The 20,608-nt window shown below is 49.4% G+C and overlaps 1 protein-coding gene across 3 annotated transcripts in view; it reads right to left on the bottom strand.

Annotated features, from left to right (window-relative positions):
* The window catches only part of BRWD3 (bromodomain and WD repeat domain containing 3), a 55,768-nt gene that overhangs the window by 8,705 nt on the left and 26,455 nt on the right, over positions 1 to 20,608 (bottom strand). For 2 of the 3 annotated variants that reach the window (XM_077286444.1, XM_077286446.1), the window contains 13 exons: positions 18,347 to 18,440; positions 18,089 to 18,262; positions 17,813 to 17,889; positions 7,971 to 8,145; positions 7,628 to 7,744; positions 6,907 to 7,014; positions 6,418 to 6,542; positions 5,911 to 5,993; positions 5,708 to 5,819; positions 5,069 to 5,130; positions 4,702 to 4,857; positions 4,501 to 4,621; positions 876 to 1,001 (listed from right to left, as the gene is read on the bottom strand). In XM_077286444.1, the coding sequence (XP_077142559.1) occupies positions 876 to 1,001; positions 4,501 to 4,621; positions 4,702 to 4,857; positions 5,069 to 5,130; positions 5,708 to 5,819; positions 5,911 to 5,993; positions 6,418 to 6,542; positions 6,907 to 7,014; positions 7,628 to 7,744; positions 7,971 to 8,145; positions 17,813 to 17,889; positions 18,089 to 18,262; positions 18,347 to 18,440 (1,530 nt within the window). The remainder of the gene's footprint in view (positions 1 to 875; positions 1,002 to 4,500; positions 4,622 to 4,701; positions 4,858 to 5,068; positions 5,131 to 5,707; positions 5,820 to 5,910; positions 5,994 to 6,417; positions 6,543 to 6,906; positions 7,015 to 7,627; positions 7,745 to 7,970; positions 8,146 to 17,812; positions 17,890 to 18,088; positions 18,263 to 18,346; positions 18,441 to 20,608) is intronic. The other variant, XM_077286445.1, reaches the window with a different exon arrangement.

The following is a 20,608-nucleotide window of genomic DNA, read 5'->3' on the forward strand; positions in this document are numbered from 1 at the left end:
GGGCAAGCAGCACCAAGCGGAGGATCAACGCACCCACCTGACGTACCGCAACCCACGCACCTGACGTACCGCAGCCCATGCACCTGATGGATCGCAGACCACACACCTAACGTACCGCAGCCCACGCACCTGACGGATCGCAATACACCTGACATGTCGCAGCCCACACACCTGACGTACCGCAGCCCACGCACCTGATGGATCGCAGACCATGCACCTGACGTACCGCAGCTCACGCGCCTGATGGATCACAATACACCTGATGTACGTCAGGTGCGTGGGTTGCGGTATGTCAGGTGCGTGGGCTGCGGTACCGCAGCCCACGCGCCTGTCGGATCACAATACACCTGATGTACCGCAGCCCACGCGCCTGACGGATCACAATACACCTGATGTACCGCAGCCCACGCACCTGACGTACCGCAGCCCACGCACCTGATGGATCGCAGACCACGCACCTGACGCGTCGCAGACCACGCGCCTGATGGATCACAATACACCTGATGTACAGCAGCCCACGCTCCTGATGGATTGCAGACCACGCACCTGACGTACCGCAGCCCACGCACCTGATGGATCGCAGACCACACACCTAACATACCGCAGCCCACGCACCTGACAGATCGCAATACACACACCTGATGTACCGCAGCCCACACACCTGACGTACCGCAGCCCACGCTCCTGACGGATCGCAATACACCTGACGTACCACAGCCCACGCACCTGACGCGTCGCCGACCACGCGCCTGACGGATCACAATACAATTGACGTACCGCAGCCCACGCACCCGACGGATCGCAATACACCTGACGTACCGCAGCCCACGCACCCGGCGGATCGCAATACACCCGACGTACCGCAGCCCACGCACCTGATGTATCTCAGCAGGACGTCTGTCACTATCTTGGCGGCTTTGACAATGGGGGAGTTCGGCTCGTTGAAGGTCCGGGCGTTGTGCTCAATGTATCGCACTTCCCACATCAGCGCAGAGATTCTCCTGTGGATGCAAAGAAACAGAACGTGAGAAAATCCGTGACATTCCCTGAGGGGCAGAACAGGACCGTCAGTGATCCTAAAATCCATGCATAGGAGAGACAGTGCCGCCATGCTCCTCCCAACAAGTCAGGAATTCCCCAGAGATTACCATTCATCATTTTGGAGACCTCTGCTAGCAGTCAGTGACGAGTCGTATCCATGTGCATAAGCAAAAAACTACTCAAAGCTGAAGGTTTGCCACAAAACATCAGTGCAGGTAAGAGAACAAAGCCCCAAGACAAAGAGGACTGTCACAACTGACTCACTGTGACAAATCATGACAGAAAAACGACTGGCACATCCAAACTAGTGTGAATAGGTGCATACCAGGAGCAGCTACCTCCATATATAATATACAAAAAAAGGTTGCACTCTATTGTGCCAAAACACGTCAAATATGAAATACATGAAATATGAATAGCTAAATGGCTTTTTGAACATTAGGAAAAAAATTTTGAGACGCTTAGCACAGAATTTGGCCAAATAGTGTGAGCCCATCAACCATCGTCAAGGTGGTCTCATTAAACCATCTGTTTTTTAATTACATCTAATCACACTTGGTTCCGGCCAACCCATATGTAGGCTTTGCTGAGAGAGGTGTCCATATTCACCCAAGCATACAGACATTAGCCTTCGGTAAGTGTTCACATTTGGACAGGGAGGTCAGGTACCCATCAGTTTAATGAGACCACCTTGACGATGGTTGATGAGCTCACACTATTTGGCCAAATTCTGTGCTAAGCGTCTCAAAATTTATTTCCTAATGTTCAAAAAGCCATTTAGCTATTCATATTTCATGTATTTCATATTTGACGTGTTTTGACACGATAGAGTGCAACCTTTTTTTGTATATCACTGTGACAAATCATCAGCAGTGAGAAGAATTAAGAGATTTACAAGATTAAATATAAAAATTACATAGAAAGAAACAGGACATGACATCAAGTTTTTCACCAACAGCGAGCGGAGACGGTGAGATAATATCACTGGCGGAGACGGCGAGATAATATCACTGACGGCGAGCGGAGACGGTGAGATAATATCACTGACGACGAGTGGAGACGGCGAGATAATATCACCGACGGCGAGCGGAGACGGTGAGATAATATCACTGACGGCAAGCGGATACGGCGAGATATCACTGACGGAGAGCGGAGACGGTGAGATATCACTGACGGAGAGCGGAGACTGGGAGATAATATCACGGACGGCGAGGGGACATGGTGTGATAATATCACTGACGGCGAGCGGAGATGGCGAGATAATATCACTGACGGAGAGATAATATCACTGACGGCGAGCGGAGATGGGGAGATATCATCACTGACGGAGAGATATCATCACTGACGGCGAGGGGACATGGTGTGATAATATCACTGACGGTGAGATAATATCACTCACGGAGAGCGGAGACGGTGAGATAATATCACTGGCGGCGAGCGGAGATGGTGAGATAATATCACTGATGGCGAGCGGAGACGTGAGATAATGTCACTGACGGTGAGATAATATCACTGACGGCGAGCGGAGACGGTGAGATAATATCACTGACGGAGAGCGGAGACGGTGAGATAATATCACTGACGGCGAGCGGAGACGTCGAGATAATATCACTCACAGAGAGCGGAGACAGGGAGATAATATCACTGATGGCGAGCGGAGATGGCGAGATAATATCACTGACGGAGAGCGGAGACGGTGAGATAATATCACTGACGGAGAGCGGAGACGGTGAGATAATATCACTGACGGAGAGTGGAGACGGTGAGATAATATCACTGACGGCGAGCGGAGACGTCGAGATAATATCACTCACAGAGAGCGGAGACAGGGAGATAATATCACTGATGGCGAGCGGAGATGGCGAGATAATATCACTGACGGAGAGCGGAGACGGTGAGATAATATCACTGACGGAGAGCGGAGACGGTGAGATAATATCTCTGACGGAGAGTGGAGACGGTGAGATAATATCACTGACGGCGAGTGGAGACGTCGAGATAATATCACTCACAGAGAGCGGAGACAGGGAGATAATATCACTGACGGAGAGATAATATCACTGACGGCAAGCAGATACGGCGAGATAATATCACTGACGGAGAGCGGAGATGGGGAGATAATATCACTGACGGAGAGATAATATCACTGACGGCGAGGGGACATGGTGTGATAATATCACTGACGGCGAGCGGAGACGGTGAGATAATATCACTCACGGAGAGCGGAGACGGTGAGATAATATCACTGACGGCGAGTGGAGACGGTGAGATAATATCACTGACGGCAAGCGGATACGGCGAGATAATATCACTGACGGAGAGCGGAGACGGTGAGATAATATCACTGACGGAGAGCGGAGACGGGGAGATAATATCACTGACGGAGAGCGGAGACGGGGAGATAATATCACTGACGGAGAGCGGAGACGGTGAGATAATATCACTGACGGAGAGCGGAGACGGGGAGATAATATCACTGACGGCGAGCGGATACGGCGAGATAATATCACTGACGGAGAGATAATATCACTGACGGCGAGCGGAGACGGTGAGATAATATCACTGACGGCGAGCGGAGACGGGGAGATAATATCACTGACGGCGAGCGGAGACGGGGAGATAATATCACTGACGGCGAGCGGAGACGTCGAGATAATATCACTCACGGAGAGCGGAGACGGGGAGATAATATCACTGATGGCGAGCGGAGATGGCGAGATAATATCACTGACGGCGAGCGGAGACGGTGAGATAATATCACTCACGGAGAGCGGAGACGGCGAGATAATATCACTGACGGCGAGCGGAGAAGGCGAGATAATATCACTGACGGCGAGGTAATATCACTCACGGAGATGGCGAGATAATATCACTGACGGCGAGCGGATACGGTGAGATAATATCACTGACGGTGAGCGGAGACTGCAGTATTGAGAAATGTGTTCTGCAAACATAAGATTAGGCTTTATTCCCATCCGGCTGCAAGCGGCCCCCCCTCCCAGAGTGCAGGCACGTGGCCCCCCTCCCGAGTGCAGGCACGCGGCCCCCTCCCGGAGAGTGCAGGCACACAGCCCCCCTCCCGAGTGCAGGCACGCAGCCCCCTCCCGGAGAGTGCAGGCACACAGCCCCCCTCCCAGAGTGCAGGCACGCGACCCCCTCCCAGAGAGTGCAGGCACGTGGCCCCCCTCCCGAGTGCAGGCACGCGGCCCCCTCCCAGAGAGTGCAGGCACACAGCCCCCTCCCGGAGAGTGCAGGCACACAGCCCCCCTCCCGAGTGCAGGCACGCAGCCCCCTCCCGGAGAGTGCAGGCACACAGCCCCCCTCCCAGAGAGTGCAGGCACGTGGCCCCCCTCCCGAGTGCAGGCACGCGGCCCCCTCCCAGAGAGTGCAGGCACGCAGCCCCCCTCCCAGAGTGCAGGCACGCGGCCCCCTGTCCCAGAGTGGGCTGTATGCTCTCACCTGTAGAAGCGACTCTCCAGCCTCTTCCTCACGGAGCTCAGGTCGGTCGGACAGGCGACCACCGTGCAGTACAGTGGATAGGCGTGGAGGTCCACGGGAGCGCTGAAGGGGCTGCTGAATTCTGCGGTGGAGTAAATGGTCGTTAGTGTCCTTGCGGTGCGCTCTGCCGTCTACATACAAGACGGTATAGGGGGCACGCACCGAGGGCGAGCAGCTGGTCAATGCCCCGGATCACCCGCTCACACACTTCATCTCGGGACTTCGCTCCCCACTCTCCTTCCTGCGGTTTATACTGCAGATCGTTCAGCTCCTCCGCGGTGACCGGGACGCCGGCGCCAACCTCATCCGGAAGAGATACTGTGGAGCGGAGATCACCAGATGGCTACATAGCAAATGTCCTACAGACCCCCGGCCTCCACCATGCACATACACTCACCAAGTCACCGGCGCTCGCACATACTCGGGGGCACACACACACTGGGGGGCACTCACACACACACTGGGGGGCACGCACGCACACACACACACTCATGTACAGCCATTCACTTATCGTATACAGCAAGCGTACTGTCTTCAGGGATCGGCTCCATGTCCCAAGGGCTCATGTTTTCCTTTTCGTTGTTGTCCCAACTGAAAAAAGAAAAAGTGTAACATTGAAATTCATGTAAACAAGCGGCTGCGCCTCCCTCCTTTGCGACCTTCCCCCAGCAGTGCCTCCCTACTCGCCAGCACCTCCCTCCTTGGCGACGCTTCCATCCTCGGCGGCACATCCCCGACAGCGCCTCCCTCCTTGGCGACACTCCCCCGTCAGTGCCTCCCTCCTCGCGAGCACCTCCCTCCTTGGCAACGCCTCCCATCCTCGGCGACACTCCCCTGGCAGCGCCTCCCTCCTTGGCAACGCCTCCATCCTTGCCGTCACACCCCTGGCAGCGCCTCCCTCCTCGGCGGCACTCTCCCGGCGGCACTCTCCCGGGGGCACCTCCCTCCTCGGCGGCACTCTCCCGGGGGCACCTCCCTCCTCGGCGGCACTCTCCCGGGGGCACCTCCCTCCTCGGCGGCACTCTCCCGGGGGCACCTCCCTCCTCAGCGGCAGTCTCCCAGGGGCACCTCCCTCCTCAGCGGCACTCTCCCGGGGGTACCTCCCTCCTCGGCGGCACTCTCCCGGGGGCACCTCCCTCCTCAGCGGCACTCTCCCGGATGGACTTACTGCACGCTGTAGCACTGGAACAGACTGTCGGGGTATTCCATCTGGAAGGGCTGCTGACTCTCCACAGTTCCGAACCACCAGGCGTCGTCGATGATGCTGCGGAAGCGATCGCCTGCAGACCAAAGGACATTAGCGGATGAATCTCAACAGTAGTGAGAACTACAGACACTAGAAACCCCGACAATACAGAAAGCATCACCCACCGATCTGCCAGTTCCTCTCCTTCGCTTCCTTGTAGAACTGATGGAGGATGAGAAAGTCAATGACATCGGGCATATCGTGATATCTAGGAGACAGATCGATCACAGTCATACATCCTCATCATACCCCCGTGCCACGCAATTTTAAGGTGTGTATTTAGTTTTGTTTTTTTTTTTACTTTAGCACATGACGGACGCTACTGTGAAAAAGCAAAAAGTAAACCCCCAAGACTGACACTGCTCCCACCCTCCCTATCTCACGCCCGGTCAGTGTGCGGCACGGAGAACGGACGAAGGAGCCGCAGTGTAAAGCATGGAGGAAAGGCGGCAGCACTGTGAGCCTCCAATGAGACATGAGGCCGATTCCAGACGACCTCTCTCTTCAGTATATAATGCAGTCACCGATCAGCGGTGTCCTAAGGGAGCAGAGCTGCAGTGCAAAGCATCAGCTTCACCAGTTTATCATCCCCACACGCCGGGGTCTCAGTGTTGGGGGCTCATGTCACTTACTTGAGTGAGAACGCCTCTCCACTCATCTGGCCGGATGTGGGGTCCAGGAAGGCGAGCTTTAGGCAGCACAGTGTGGGGGGCCCCACCTCATACTTGATCCCCACAACTTTCAAGACTTCTTGTTCCTGTGGAAGGAAGTGAATATATCAGGGACATGGCGACTGACCGGGGGAAGTTTATCTGATATGACGGTCATCCACAAGGAGCAAATCCACCAGGGGGAATGCAAGGAGGAAATCCACCGGGGGGAAATGCAAAGGGGAAATCCACCGGGGAAGCCGTGTGGGGATCCATCAAGGGAGCGTGGATCCTCCCCCCTTGGAGGGGGGGGGGTTGAATCGTTGAATTCACCAGGGGAATGCAGGGGCGCCACAAGGGAAAGCGGGGGGGGAATCCACCAAGTGATAACAGGAGGATCCACCAGGGGAGCGCAGGGAATCTTGTCCAGATCTGAGGCAGCAGCGCCTCCTGTTCTCCGCAGACCATTACCCTGAGCTCTGTCTTGTTCCATGGCTGCTTCTGCATGTTGACGCTGTAGATTTTCGCCTTCTTCACGGCGCGCACGTACGCTTCATGTCCTTGCCTGAAATAGATGACCTGCACGGGAGAAGCATAAGAGAAATGACAACGATGAGAGAAGAAAACCTGCAACAAAGTGGAGAAACCCCCAGCTCACACAAGTGAAAAAAACCCCCATAGAGCCTGTTTTCTCAACTCCAGCCCTCAAGAGCCACCAACAGGTCATGTGTTCAGGATTTCCTTAGTATTGCACAGGTGATAATTTCATCACCTGCTCAAGCATTAATTCCATCACCTATGCAATACTAAGGACATCCTGAAAACATGACCTGTTGTGGGGTCTTGAGGACTGGAGTTGAGAAACACTGCCATAGAGGCAGGAAGATGCCCCCAAAATAACATCCAGAGAAGCTGCCACTAGCCGGGCGGCCATGATACTCCAAGAAATCACAGCAAATAATCAGCAACATCCACTCAGCCGGGGTTTAAAGGAATATTTCTTTATGAACAAGACAGACCTGCAGGGTAAAGCATGGGGGAAAGACAGTGGCAGTGTGAAGCTCTGTGAACAAGTCTCTGCTGACGTCGGTGGAAAATCGCTGCACACTGTAGGGGAATGCTGGGACTTCTAGTTCCACCACAGCTAAAACTCTGCCGAATCATAATCAGAAGTGACGGAAGTCCCAAATACCTCGTCTCCCATCTGAGGGACAAAAGGAGAGCGACGGGGGATGGTATCCAGGATCCACTGGGGCGGGATCCACTCCTCACTGGGCTCCCCATCCATAGCCATCAACTCGCTCTGCTTCTGAGGAGATTCAGAGAAGAGAAGTCATTGGAGGAAAAGCCCCAAAGTCACTGGAGAGACCCCCTAACATTAGTCATTCAGCAATAAGACCCCCATATAATCACTGATCTGCCACTCAGGAGCCTGGGAAAGATGGGCGACCATTACAGGCATCTCAGTGATGGCCGTGCGGTCAGCCAGCTTTCCCAGGATCAGCAGAACAAACTTCAGCTAATGAAAACCCAACCGTGAGCACTTTTCTCCGGGTTTGCTTGCGCTTCCTCTGCCGCTCTTCCTCTTTGGTGTTCTCGTCCTCAGAACTGCTGCACAGCTTCCGCGTCATCTGTCGCGTTTGTCTTTTTGGAGGCTGGAGATTAATACCGGCGTCCGCTGTCCAGTCCGAGTAATCGCTGGAGGTGTCACTACAAGATAGGAATGGGAGGAACAGAACTAAGTAACAGCATGTGTGAAAAAGACATGGGTATAGTAATAGATCACAGACTGCACAGGAGTCAACAGTGTGATGCAGCAGCAAACACAGTTCTAAGATGTATTAAAAGAAGCATAGAGTCTAGATGACGTGCAGTAATTATCCCCCTCTACTCCTCCTTGGTCAGGCCTCATCTGGAATATGGTGTCCAGTTCTGGGCCCCACATTTTAAAAAAGACGAAGAGCGACCAGGATGGGGAGCGGACTGCAAACTATGTCCTACGAGGAACGGTTAAGGCTATGTGCGCATGTTGAGTATTTGCTTGCAAGATTTCTGCATCTCTTGGCAGGAAAAACGCTGCGGAAAAAAACGCGCATTTTTTGTATGCGTTTTTGAACAGCAATGAAAGCTTTTTTGAGCTAAAAAGATATATTTAAAAAAAAAAAAAAAAAGCTTTGAGATGTAATTTTTTGGTTCAACACCGCCTTTTTCATGCTGATGCAGTAGCATCAGGGTAATGGGATTAGGTATTGGTGTCAGCAGCTGTCATTGACACGTAGTCCTAAGCTTGGCAATGAAAAGGTGTCAGCCCAACACCTTCATCACTAAGGCTGGTTTCACATTAGCGTTTCTGTGCGTAGCGTAGGTCTGCGCATAGATCCGCATGCATCTTGCGTACCTATATGCAATATTGTGTACGATTGTGTACGCAGGGACATGTTGCATTCAGCGGGCTCATCAAAACAACGCACAGGGACGCACAATGTTAAATATAGGTACACAAGACGAATGCGGATCTATGCAGATCTTAACCCCTTCATGACCCAGCCTATTTTGACCTTAACCCCTTCCCGACATGTGACGGAATAGTACGTCACATGTCGGGACCCCCGCTTTGATGTGCGCTCCGGCGGTGAGCGCACATCAAAGCCGGGACATGTCAGCTGTTTTGAACAGCTGACATGTGCCCGCAATAGGCGCAAGCAGAATCGCGATCTGCGCGCGCCTATTAACTAGTTAAATGCCGCTGTCAAACACAGACAGCGGCATTTAACTACCGCATCCGGCCGTGCGGCCGGATATGAGCGCATCGCCGACCCCCGTCACATGATCGGGGGTCGGCGATGCTCCTCCATTGTAACCATAGAGGTCCTTGAGACCTCTATGGTTACTGATTGCCGGTGGCTGTGAGCGCCCCCCTGTGGTCGGCGCTCACAGCACACCTGCAAATCTGCTGTTTAGCAGCGATCTTATGATCACTGCTGCATAGCAGAGCCGATCGGGCTGTGCCTGCTTCTAGCCTCCCATGGAGGCTATAGAAGCATGGCAAAAGTAAAAAAAAAAAGTTTTTAAAAATGTGAAAAAAATAAAAAAAATATAAAAGTTTAAATCACCCCCCTTTCGCCCCAATCAAAATAAATCAATTAAAAAAAACCCCAACCTACACATATTTGGTATTGCCGCGTTCAGAATCGCCCGATCAATAAAAAAAAGCATTAACCTGATCGCTAAATGGCGTAATGAGAAAAAAATTCGAAACGCCAGATTTACGTTTTTTTGGTCGCCACGACATTGCATTAAAATGCAATAACGGGCGATCAAAAGAACGTATCTGCACCAAAATGCTATCATTAAAAACGCCAGCTCGGCACGCAAAAAATAAGCCCTCACCTGACCCCAGATCACGAAAAATGGAGACGCTACGAGTATCGGAAAATGGCGCAATTTTGTTTTGTTTTGTTTTTTGCAAAGTTTGGAATTTTTTTTCACCACTTAGGTGAAAAATAACCTAGTCATGTTAGGTGTCTATGAACTCGTAGTGACCTGGAGAATCATTATGGCAGGTCAGTTTTAGCATTTAGTGAACCTAGCAAAATAGGCAAGCAAAAAACAAGTGTGGGATTGCACTTTTTTTGCAATTTCACTGCACTTGGAATTTTTTTCCCGTTTTCTAGTACACGACATGCTAAAACCAATGATGTCGTTCAAAAGTACAACTCGTCCCGCAAAAAATAAGCCCTCACATGGCCAAATTGACGGAAAAATAAAAAAGTTATGGCTCTGGGAAAGAGGGGAGCGAAAAACGAAAACGGAAAAAGCTCCGGGGGTGAAGGGGTTAATGACCTGGCCATTTTTTGCAATTCTGACCAGTGTCCCTTTATGAGGTAATAACTCAAGAACGCTTCAACGGATCCTAGCGGTTCTGAGATTGTTTTTTCGTGACATATTGAGCTTCATTTTAGTGATAAATTTAGGTCGATAATTTTTGCGTTTATTTGTGAAAAAAACGGAAATTTGGCGAAAATTTTGCAATTTTCAAATTTTGAATTTTTATTCTGTTAAACCAGAGAGTTATGTGACACAAAATAGTTAATAAATAACATTTCCCACATGTCTACTTTACTTTGGAAACAAAATTTTTTTTTGCTAGGAAGTTATAAGGGTTAAAATTTGACCAGCGATTTCTCATTTTTACAACAAAATTTACAAAACCATTTTTTTTTTAGGGACCACCTCACATTTGAAGTCACTTTGAGGGTTCTATATGGCTGAAAATACCCAAAAGTGACACCATTCTAAAAACTGCACCCCTCAAGGTGCTCAAAACCACATTCAAGAAGTTTATTAACCCTTCAGGTGTTTCACAGCAGCAGAATCAACATGGAAGGAAAAAAATTTACATTTGACTTTTTAGTCACAGAAATGAACTTTTAGCAACAATTTTTTTATTTTCCCAAGGGTAAAAGGAGAAACCGGACCCCGAAAGTTGTTGTACAATTTGTCCTGAGTACGCTGATACCCCATATGTGGGGGGGGGGAATTCACTATTTGGGCGCACGCCATGGCTCGGAAGGGAAGAAGCGCCATTTTACTTTTTGAATGAAAAATTGGCCCCAATCTTTAGCGGACACCATGTCACGTTTGGAGAGCCCCTGTGTGCTTAACGATTGGAGCTCCCCCACAAGTGACCCCATTTTGTAAACTAGACCCCCCAAGGAACTTATCTAGATGCATAGTGAGCACTTTCAACCCCCAGGTGCTTCACAAATTGATCCTTAAAAATTAAAAAGTACTTTTGTTTTTTTTTTTTTTTTTTCACAAAAAAATTATTTTAGCCTTAATTTGTTTTCACATGGGTAACAGGATAAAATGGATCTTAAAATGTGTTGGGCAATTTCTCCTGAGTACACCGATACCTCACATGTGGGGGTGAGGGTATGTGCCCACGCTGCGGATTCTGCTGCTGATTTTTCTGCAGCGGAATCGGAAAATTCGCAGTGCAAAACCACTGTGGTTTTCACTGCGGATTTTCCTGCGGTTTCTTCTGCGGATTCCTCTGCGGGTTTTCAACAGCACTTTCCTATTGGTGCATGTGCACAGCGTTTTTTTTTTTCCCATAGGTTTACATGGTACTGTAAACTTTGGGAAAACTGCTGCGGATTTGCAGCGTCAAATCCGCTGCGGATCCGCAGCAGAATCCACAGCGTGTGCACATAGCCTAAACCACTGTTTGGGCACACGGCAAGGCTCGGAAGGAAAGGAGAGCCATTTGACTTTTTGAATGAAAAATTAGCTCCAATTGTTAGCGGTCACCATGTCGCGTTTTGAGAGCCCCTGTGTGCCTAAACATTTGAACTCCCCCACAGGTGACACCATTTTGGAAACTAGACCTCCCATGGAACTAATCTAGATGTGCGGTGAGCACTTTGAACCCCCAAGTGCTTCACAGAAGTTTATAACGCAGAGCCATGAAAATAAAAAATAATTTTTCTTTCCTCAAAAATTATTTTTTAGCCCACAATTTTTTATTTTCACAAGGGTAACAGGAGAAATTGGACCCCAAACGTTGTTGTGCAGTTTGTCCTGAGTACACTCATACCCCATATGTGGGGGTAAACCACTATTTGGGTGTATGGCAGAGCTCGGAAGGGAAGTAGTGATGTTTTGGAATGCAGACTGTGATGGAATGGTCTGCGGGCGTCATGTTAAGTTTGCAAGCCCCTGATGTGCCTAAACAGTAGAAACTCCCTACAAGTGATCCTATTTTGGAAATTAGACCCCCCAAGGAACTTATCTAAATGTGTGGTGAGCACTTTGAATCCCCAAGTGCTTCACAAAAGTTTATAAGGCCGGTTTCACACGTCAGTGGCTCCGGTACGTGAGGTGACAGTTTCCTCCCGTACCGGAGACACTGACACACGTAGACCCATAAAAATCAATGCATCTGTGCAGATGTCATTGATTTTGTGCGGACCGTGTGCGGACCGTGTCTCCGTGTGCCAAACACGGAGACATGTCAGTGTTCGTGGGAGCGCACGGATTACACGGACCCAATAGAGTCAATGGGTCCGTGTAAAACACGCACCTCACACGGACATTCTCCGTCTGGGGTCCGTGTGGCGTGCCGGAGACAGCGCTACAGTAAGCGCTGTCCCCCCCCACATGGTGCTGAAGCCGCCATTCATATGTTCCCTGTAGCAGCGTTTGCTATAGAGAAAATATGAATGATAGTGTTTAAAATAAAGATCCATGTGTCCGCCGCCCCCCCACCCCCTGTGCGCCCCCCCCGCTGGTCAGAAAATACTTATCCGGGTCCCCCGTCGGCTGTCGCTCCTTCCTGGTCTGGCCGCGCCTCCTACTGTATGCGGCCGATTACACTCATGAATATGTGGCTCCACCTCCAATAGGGGCGGAGCCGCCTATTCATGAGTGTAAATGAGCGGCCCCACGTGACCGCATACAGTAAGCCACGGCCAGACCAGGAAGGAGCGACTGCCGACGGGGGATCCGGGTGAGTATTTTCTGACCAGCGGGGGGGGCGCACAGGGGGTGGGGGGGCGGCGGACACATGGATCTTTATTTTAAACACTATTCTTCATATTTTCCCTGCAGCAAACGTTGCTGCAGGGATGATATGAATCGCAGCTTCAGCACCATGCAGAGTGGGTACCACACGCTCCGTGTGGTACCCACTCGCCATACGGGCGGCACACGTGTGCCGCAGGTATGGCCTCCGTGAGTTCCCAGGCACACGGACACGGATAACTCCGGTACCGATTTATTCCGGTACCGGAATTATCTGGACGTGTGGGACAGCCCTAACGCAGAGCCGTGAAAATAAAAAATCATTTTTTTTCCTCAAAAATGATTTTTTTAGCCCGTAATTTTTTATTTCCACAAGGGTAACACGAGAAACTGAACCCCAATAGTTGTTGTCCAGTTTGTCCTGAGTACGGTGATGCCCAATATGGGGGGGGGGTAAACCACTGTTTGAGCACACGTCGGGGCTCGGAAGGGAAGTAGTGACTTTTGAAATGCAGACTTTGATGGAATGGTCTGCAGGCGTCACGTTGCGTTTGCAGAGCCCCTGATGTACCTAAACAGTAGAAACCCCCCACAAGTGACCGCATTTTGGAAACTAGACCCCCCAAGGAACTTCTCTAGATTTCTGGTGAGCACTTTGAACCCCCAAGTGCTTCGAAGAATTTTATAACACAGAGCGGTGAAAATAAAAAAATCTTTTTTTTCCCCCCACAAAAATAATTTTTTAGCCCCCATTTTTTTATATTTCCAAGGGTAACAGGAGAAATTAGAGCCCCCAAATTGTTGTACAATGTTTGCGGAGTACGCTTATGCCCCATATGTTTGGGTAAACCACTGTTTGGGCACACGTCGGGGCTCAGAAAGGAGGGAGCACCATTTGACTTTTTTAATGCAAGATTGACTGGAATCAATGGTGGCACCATGTTGTGATTGGAGACCCCCTGATGTGCCTAAACAGTGGAAACCCCTCGATTCTAACTCCAACACTAACCCCAACACACCCATAACTCTAATCCCAATTCTAACTATAACCGTAATCACAACCCTAACCCCAACACACCCCTAAACCCTAATCCCAACCCTAACCCCAACACACAACCAACCCTAATCCCAACCCTTACCATAACCCTAACCACATGCCTAACCCTAACCTCAACACACCCCTAACCCTAATCTTAACTCTAATTCCAACCCTAACCCTGATTCCAACCCTAACCCTAAGGCTATGTGCCCACGTTGCGGATTCGTGTGCGGATTTTTCAGCACCGTTTTTTGGATTTCCAGTGTTTTCCAGTGTTTTTTGTGCGGATTTCACCTGCGGATTCCTATTGAGGAACAGGTGTAAAACGTTGCGGAATCCGCACAAAGAATTGACATGTTGCGGAAAATACAATGCAGCGTTTCCGCACGGTATTTTCCGCACCATGGGCACAGCGGATTTAGTTTTCCATAGGTTTACATGGTACTGTAAAGGTGATGGAAAACTGCCACCAATCCGCTGCGGATCCGCAGCCAAATCCGCACTGTGTGCACATAGCCTAATTCTAACCCTAATTGCAACCCTAACCCTAATCCTAGCCCTAACCCTAATGGAAAAATAAAAATAAATATATTTTATTTATTTCATTATTTTCCCTACCTATGGGGGTGATAAGGGGGGCTTTACTTACGATTTTTTATTTTGATCACTGTGATATAACCCATCACAGTGATCAAAATGTACCTGTAACGAATCTGCCGGCCGATTCGGCAGGCACACTGCGCATGCGCCCGCCATTTTGGAAGATGGCGGCACCCATCGAAGATGCCGGACGGACACCGGGAGGGTCCCCGGGACTCCAGCGGTACGGGGGGTGGGATAGGACAGCGGGGGGACACCGGAGGGGGAGGAAAGCAGCGGGAGCACGAAACGGAGGGGAGGAAAGACTGACAGCGGCGGCAGATCGCTGCTGTCAGTCGGTGGGGGGGTCAGATCACGGTCTCCAGCCATGGCCGATGATATTGCAGCATCGGCCATGACTGGATTGTAATATTTCACCAAATTTCATAGGTGAAATATTACAAATTGCTCTGATTGGCTGTTGCACTTTCAACAGCCAATCAGAGCGATCGTAGCCAGGTGGGGGCAAAGCCACCCCCCCGGGCTAAAGTACCAGTCCCCCTGTCCCTGCAGATCAGGTGAAATTGGAGTTAACCCTTTCACCTGATCTGCAGGGACGTGATCCCTCCATGACGCCACATAGGCGCCACAGGTCGGATTGGCACCAACTTTCATGACGCCTACGTGGCGTCACAGATCGGGAAGGGGTTAAAGAAAGAAGAACGTAGGCCTACGCTGTGCTGTGCATAGAAACGCTAATGTGAAACCGGCCTATGGCAATAAGTAAATTCAGACACACACACCAGCCTATGTAGGAGCTTTAACAGAACAAATGTACATAGGCTGTAACCAGACAGCAACTGTTAATTTTAAAGAAAAAAAAAACAACAAAATTTGCATGGGCTCTCGCATAATTTTAAATAACCAGCAGAGGGAAAGCCAATGGCTGGGTGCTGATGTTAATATTCTGGGAAGGAGCCAATAGTCATAAAGGTTCCCAGGTTATTAATAGCAGCTCACAGCTGTTTGCTTAGCCTTTACTGGTTAGTTTTACAGGGGGACCCCAGAAAAGAAATTGACATAGGGTCCCCATATAAAATCTAACCAGCAAAGACTAGGCAGACAGCTGCGAGCTGATATTAATAGCCTAGGAAGGGGCCATGGATATTGGCCCCTACCAGACTGAAAACCTCAGCTCTCAGCCACCGCAGAAAAGGTGCCTCTATAAGAGGCGCCAAATCTGGCGCTTAGCCTCGCTCTTCCCACTTGCCCTGTAGCGGTGGCAAGTGGGGGTTCATATTTGTGGGGCTGATGACACCTTTGTATTGAGAGGTGACATCAAGCCCACAGGTTAGTAATGGAGAGACCTATCCATTAGTAACCCCACAGTGATATTGTATAAAAACTCAAGACACACAGAAAAAAGTCCATTATTTGAAATACTGACACAGACTCCTTTGATGAATCTTAATTAAAACACTCACCGAATGCCTAATCCACCGAAGCCAACGTCTCCTGCAACAGAAATAGTAAACCACAATATTCCTCACCTGTCCATAGAGAAGATAATCCATCATGTCCCACGATGATCCTGATCACTTTGAGAGCAGTTACTGATATGACTGCTCTCAAAAACAGCCGGCGATACACTGACATGAGGAAATCGCTCCCGCAGTGTATCATTGAGCTGCCGTGATAAAGTTCTCATGCAGCGGTGCTGTAAGTGAGAGCACAGGAGCTGATGAACTCCGGTGACCTTTCTCACGGAAGCTCAGTGCTTTACACTGCGGGGGGCAATTACCTCCTGTCAGTGTATCGCCGGCGGCCGGGTAGAGTGGTCGGTCACATCTCCTAATGTGATTGTTCTACACGTGAGATCACCATGGGACACTTGGGATTACATGGACTACGGCGGACAGGGAATAAATAGTGGTTTATTATTTTACATTATTTCTAGGAGACGAGGGCGTCGGGATTTGGTGTGAGGTGAGTATAATGGGTTTTTATTTTTATGTGAATGTGTATGTAATTATTTTCCTTTTTTTTTTTTAAACTGAGAGCACAAGCGCCAGCAGATGAGACTACATCTCCCATCAGCGGCACCTGCTGTCACAGTTATCAGTGACAGCAGACGTAGCCCGATGGGAGCAGTAGTCTCATCAGCCCACGCCTGCTGATCTGCGGTAAACTTTTTACCACGTCACTGCTGCGGGGTCATGCCGATATCTGATAGCATGATCCTGCAGCGCTCTGACCAACACTCTTACCGGCGGTTGAGTTACCGCACCGCCCCGGTGTTCCCACACTCTCACACAAATGACAGGGTGGGAAACACCATAGGAAAACGCAAAACAAAAACTCAGCAAATCCGCAAAAAGTTTTTAACCTGCGTTTTTGCTGCGGATTTGACTGACTCAATTGAAGTCAATGGGTGAAAAACGCTGCAGAAACGCACAAAGAACTGACATGCTGCAGAAAAGAAACGCTGCAAATACTCATGGAAATTTACTGACCATGTGTACAACACTGCTGGATTGTCACAGCAGGCAGGATTCCACAGCGTTTTTGGCCCATTTCCGTACGGAAAAAACCCATCAAAAATGCACTGTGTGCACACAGCCTTAAGGATCTGGGAATGTTTAGCTGCAAAAAAGAAGGCTAAGAGGAGACTTAATAGCGGTCTACAAATATCTGAAGGGCTGTCACAGTGTAGAGGGATCATCATTATTCTCATTTGCGCATGGAAACACGAGAAGCAATGGAAAGAAACTGAAAGGGAGAAGATACAGATTAGATATTAGAAGAAACTTTTTGACAGTGAGGGTGATCAATGAGTGGAACAGGCTGCCACTAGAGGTGGCGAGTTCTCGTTCAATGGAAGTCTTCAAACAGAGGCTGGACAGACATCTGTCTGAGATGGTTTAGTGAATCCTGCATTGAGCCGGGGGTCGGACACAATGACCAGGGGGTGATGAGACAAGTATCACAGCGGGTGACATACTTTCCCCCAATATGAGAGATACATCACAGCGGGCGACGGAGGAGAAGCATCACGTACAGGCGACATCCTCTTTTCCACAAATGACGGCAGGTGATGTCCTCCCCACAACCCGAGAGACATCACGTACAGGCGACATCCTCCCCCTCCCAATTACATTTCTGATGCCCACTGGTTGAGACGGCGACCCACTACCACCACCATCATCCCACTATAGGCAGTGACTGATGGAGTACCTGGAGGAGCTCTCAGTTTGCCAAGGTGCGGCCACTTCCCCATCAGATCCATCACTGGACGGACGCGATTCTTCATCCTACAAGTGGAAAGAAAGCAAAAATGACTGCGAGTCCATAAGGAAGGGAGCAGCCGCTGACACACTGTAACAAACCTCAGCGGTGCAAGCAGAAAATAATTTCATCATAAAGTCTACTAATCCGCAGAGCTTTTCATTCCACAATGATGAAGCCTTGCTAACTGCTGTGCGGACACCACCCCGCCCCGGTCCCGCTCACCCCTCCATGTCCTTGTAGAGCAGATACCTCTGCAGAGCTCTGGGAATCCTCCCCATTGGTTGTAGCAGTGCTGGCCTGGGAATCGTGCTCCATGTTCGATCGGGTCTGGTAGGCGTGCGGCCGCTTCTTCTGGACCCTCCGCAGGGAGCGGCCGCTGCACACCTGATACTCACTCTGGAAGAAAGTGCACAGGAGACACGATGAGCAGGTCTGCAGGTACCAGGCCGACCCCACACCTCGGCCAAACCGTCCGCATACCCTCTGCGCCGGGTGAGGCGGCTTCCTCCTCTTCTCTGTAATGTACAGATGAACCTCCGTGTCACCCTTAGCAGATCGACAGTCCTCCTGCACCCTGCAATACAGGACACAACATGTCCACAGTGACCCAGCAGAATAGTGAGTGCAGCTCTGGAGTATAATACAGGATGTAACTCAGGATCAGTAATGTAATGTATGTACACAGTGACTGCACCAGCAGAATAGTGAGTGCAGCTCTGGAGTATAATACAGGATGTAACTCAGGATCAGTAATGTAATGTATGTACACAGTGACTGCACCAGCAGAATAGTGAGTGCAGCTCTGGAGTATAATACAGGAGGTAACTCAGGATCAGTAATGTATGTACACAGTGACTGCAGCAGCAGAATAGTGAGTGCAGCTCTGGAGAATACATTACTGATCCTGAGTTACATCCTGTTTTATTCTCCAGAGCTGCACTCACTATTCTGCTGCTGCAGTCACTGTGTACATACATTACTGATCCTGAGTTACCTCCTGTTTTAATGTATGTACACAGTGACTGCACCAGCAGAATAGTGAGTGCAGCTCTGGAGTATAATACAGGATGTAACTCAGGATCAGTAATGTAATGTATGTACACAGTGACAGCACCAGCAGAATAGTGAGTGCAGCTTTGGGGTATAATACAGGATGTAACTCAGGATCAGTAATGTATGTACAGAGTGACTGCACCAGCAGAATAGTGAGTGCAGCTCTGGGGTAGAATACAGGGTGTAACTCAGGATCAGTAATGTAATGTATGTACACCGTGCCTGCACCAGCAGAATAGTGAGTGCGGATCTGGAGTATAATACAGGAGGTAACTCAGGATCAGTAATGTAATGTATGTACACAGTGACTGCACCAGCAGAATAGTGAGTGCAGCTCTGGAGAATAATACAGGATGTAACTCAGGATCTGTAATGTATGTACATAGTGACTGCACCAGCAGAAAAGTGAGTGCAGCTCTGGAGTATAATACAGGATGTAACTCAGGATCAGTAATGTAATGTATGTACACAGTGACTGCACCAGCAGAATAGTGAGTGCAGCTCTGGGGTATAATACAGATGTAACTCAGGATCAGTAATGTATGTACACAGTGACTGCACCAGCAGAATAGTGAGCACAGCTCTGGAGTATAATACAGGATGTAACTCAGGATCAGTGTGGTGAAATATGTTTATATATATATCTATATGTGTGTAGTGACCTATGTCTAGGGTTATATGTGTGACTAGTGATAATGTAACATCTGTCCTGAAGGCAAGTCGCACCTAGGTGTTAACAGGTACTTCCTTAAGACTAGTAGGAATTGTGTCTCCATATCCCACCAGGAGGTCTAGCTAAAGCCAAGAAGAAGGTAACATTTGGCACCTCTTAGGTCTTGGAGGGGAGATGCTAATTGCGGCCGGAGGGCAGCTATTCCTGAGAACCTTTTCACATGTATCTCAAGAGAAAATAATATATTCATTGGGGGCGCGGCCGTGGCCCAATCAAACAGGCAGCAGTTATGATATTGACCTGAGGGGTCGGTCTAGAACCTGACCTCCAGATCAAAGTTATAAATTTAGGCTGCAGACAGAGAATTTTGTTCACATGTGAGAGCAGCCTGAGAAGCTGGTGTGATCCAATCTACATTCGCCCTACCCTCAGGGAGCAGAAAGCAACTACCAGTTAGATAACTTCTGTAAGTTTCTCCTGTTTATTTTGATACTGTTTTGCATAAGTTGTATGCCTTTTTATTATCATATTTTTATACCGTTTTCTTATTGTAAGCATTGAACCTTTTGTTATTAAAGTATAAAACTTTAACAAGTTGAACCTTGAATGTTCTAAAAGAATCCATAGCCTAAGGTGTGTGAGCCTTATGAGCGATAGACATTTTTATTAGTATTATTATTTCTGGGACTCATCGCCCGTGTATTCGATAAGTGGTGGCAGCGTGTATGAGCGGGTGTGTGGCCTGGGTCGGTGTGTGATTTATGCTCCCATTACAGCATAGGACAGAGGTTGAATGCTGGACTGAGAGTGGGGAGATAGATTAACCCTTGCAGGAACAACCCCAAGTCACGTGTGAGAGCGGGCACGTGACGAATAAGTGACACCACGGAGTAGGGATCCGTGACAATCAGTAATGTATGTACACAGTGACTGCACAAGCAGAATAGTGAGTGCAGCTCTGGAGTATAATACAGGATGTAACTCAGGATCAGTACAGGATCAGTAATGTAATATAT

The sequence above is a fragment of the Ranitomeya variabilis genome, chromosome 2, assembly GCF_051348905.1.
Source record: "Ranitomeya variabilis isolate aRanVar5 chromosome 2, aRanVar5.hap1, whole genome shotgun sequence".
Lineage (NCBI taxonomy): Eukaryota > Metazoa > Chordata > Amphibia > Anura > Dendrobatidae > Ranitomeya > Ranitomeya variabilis.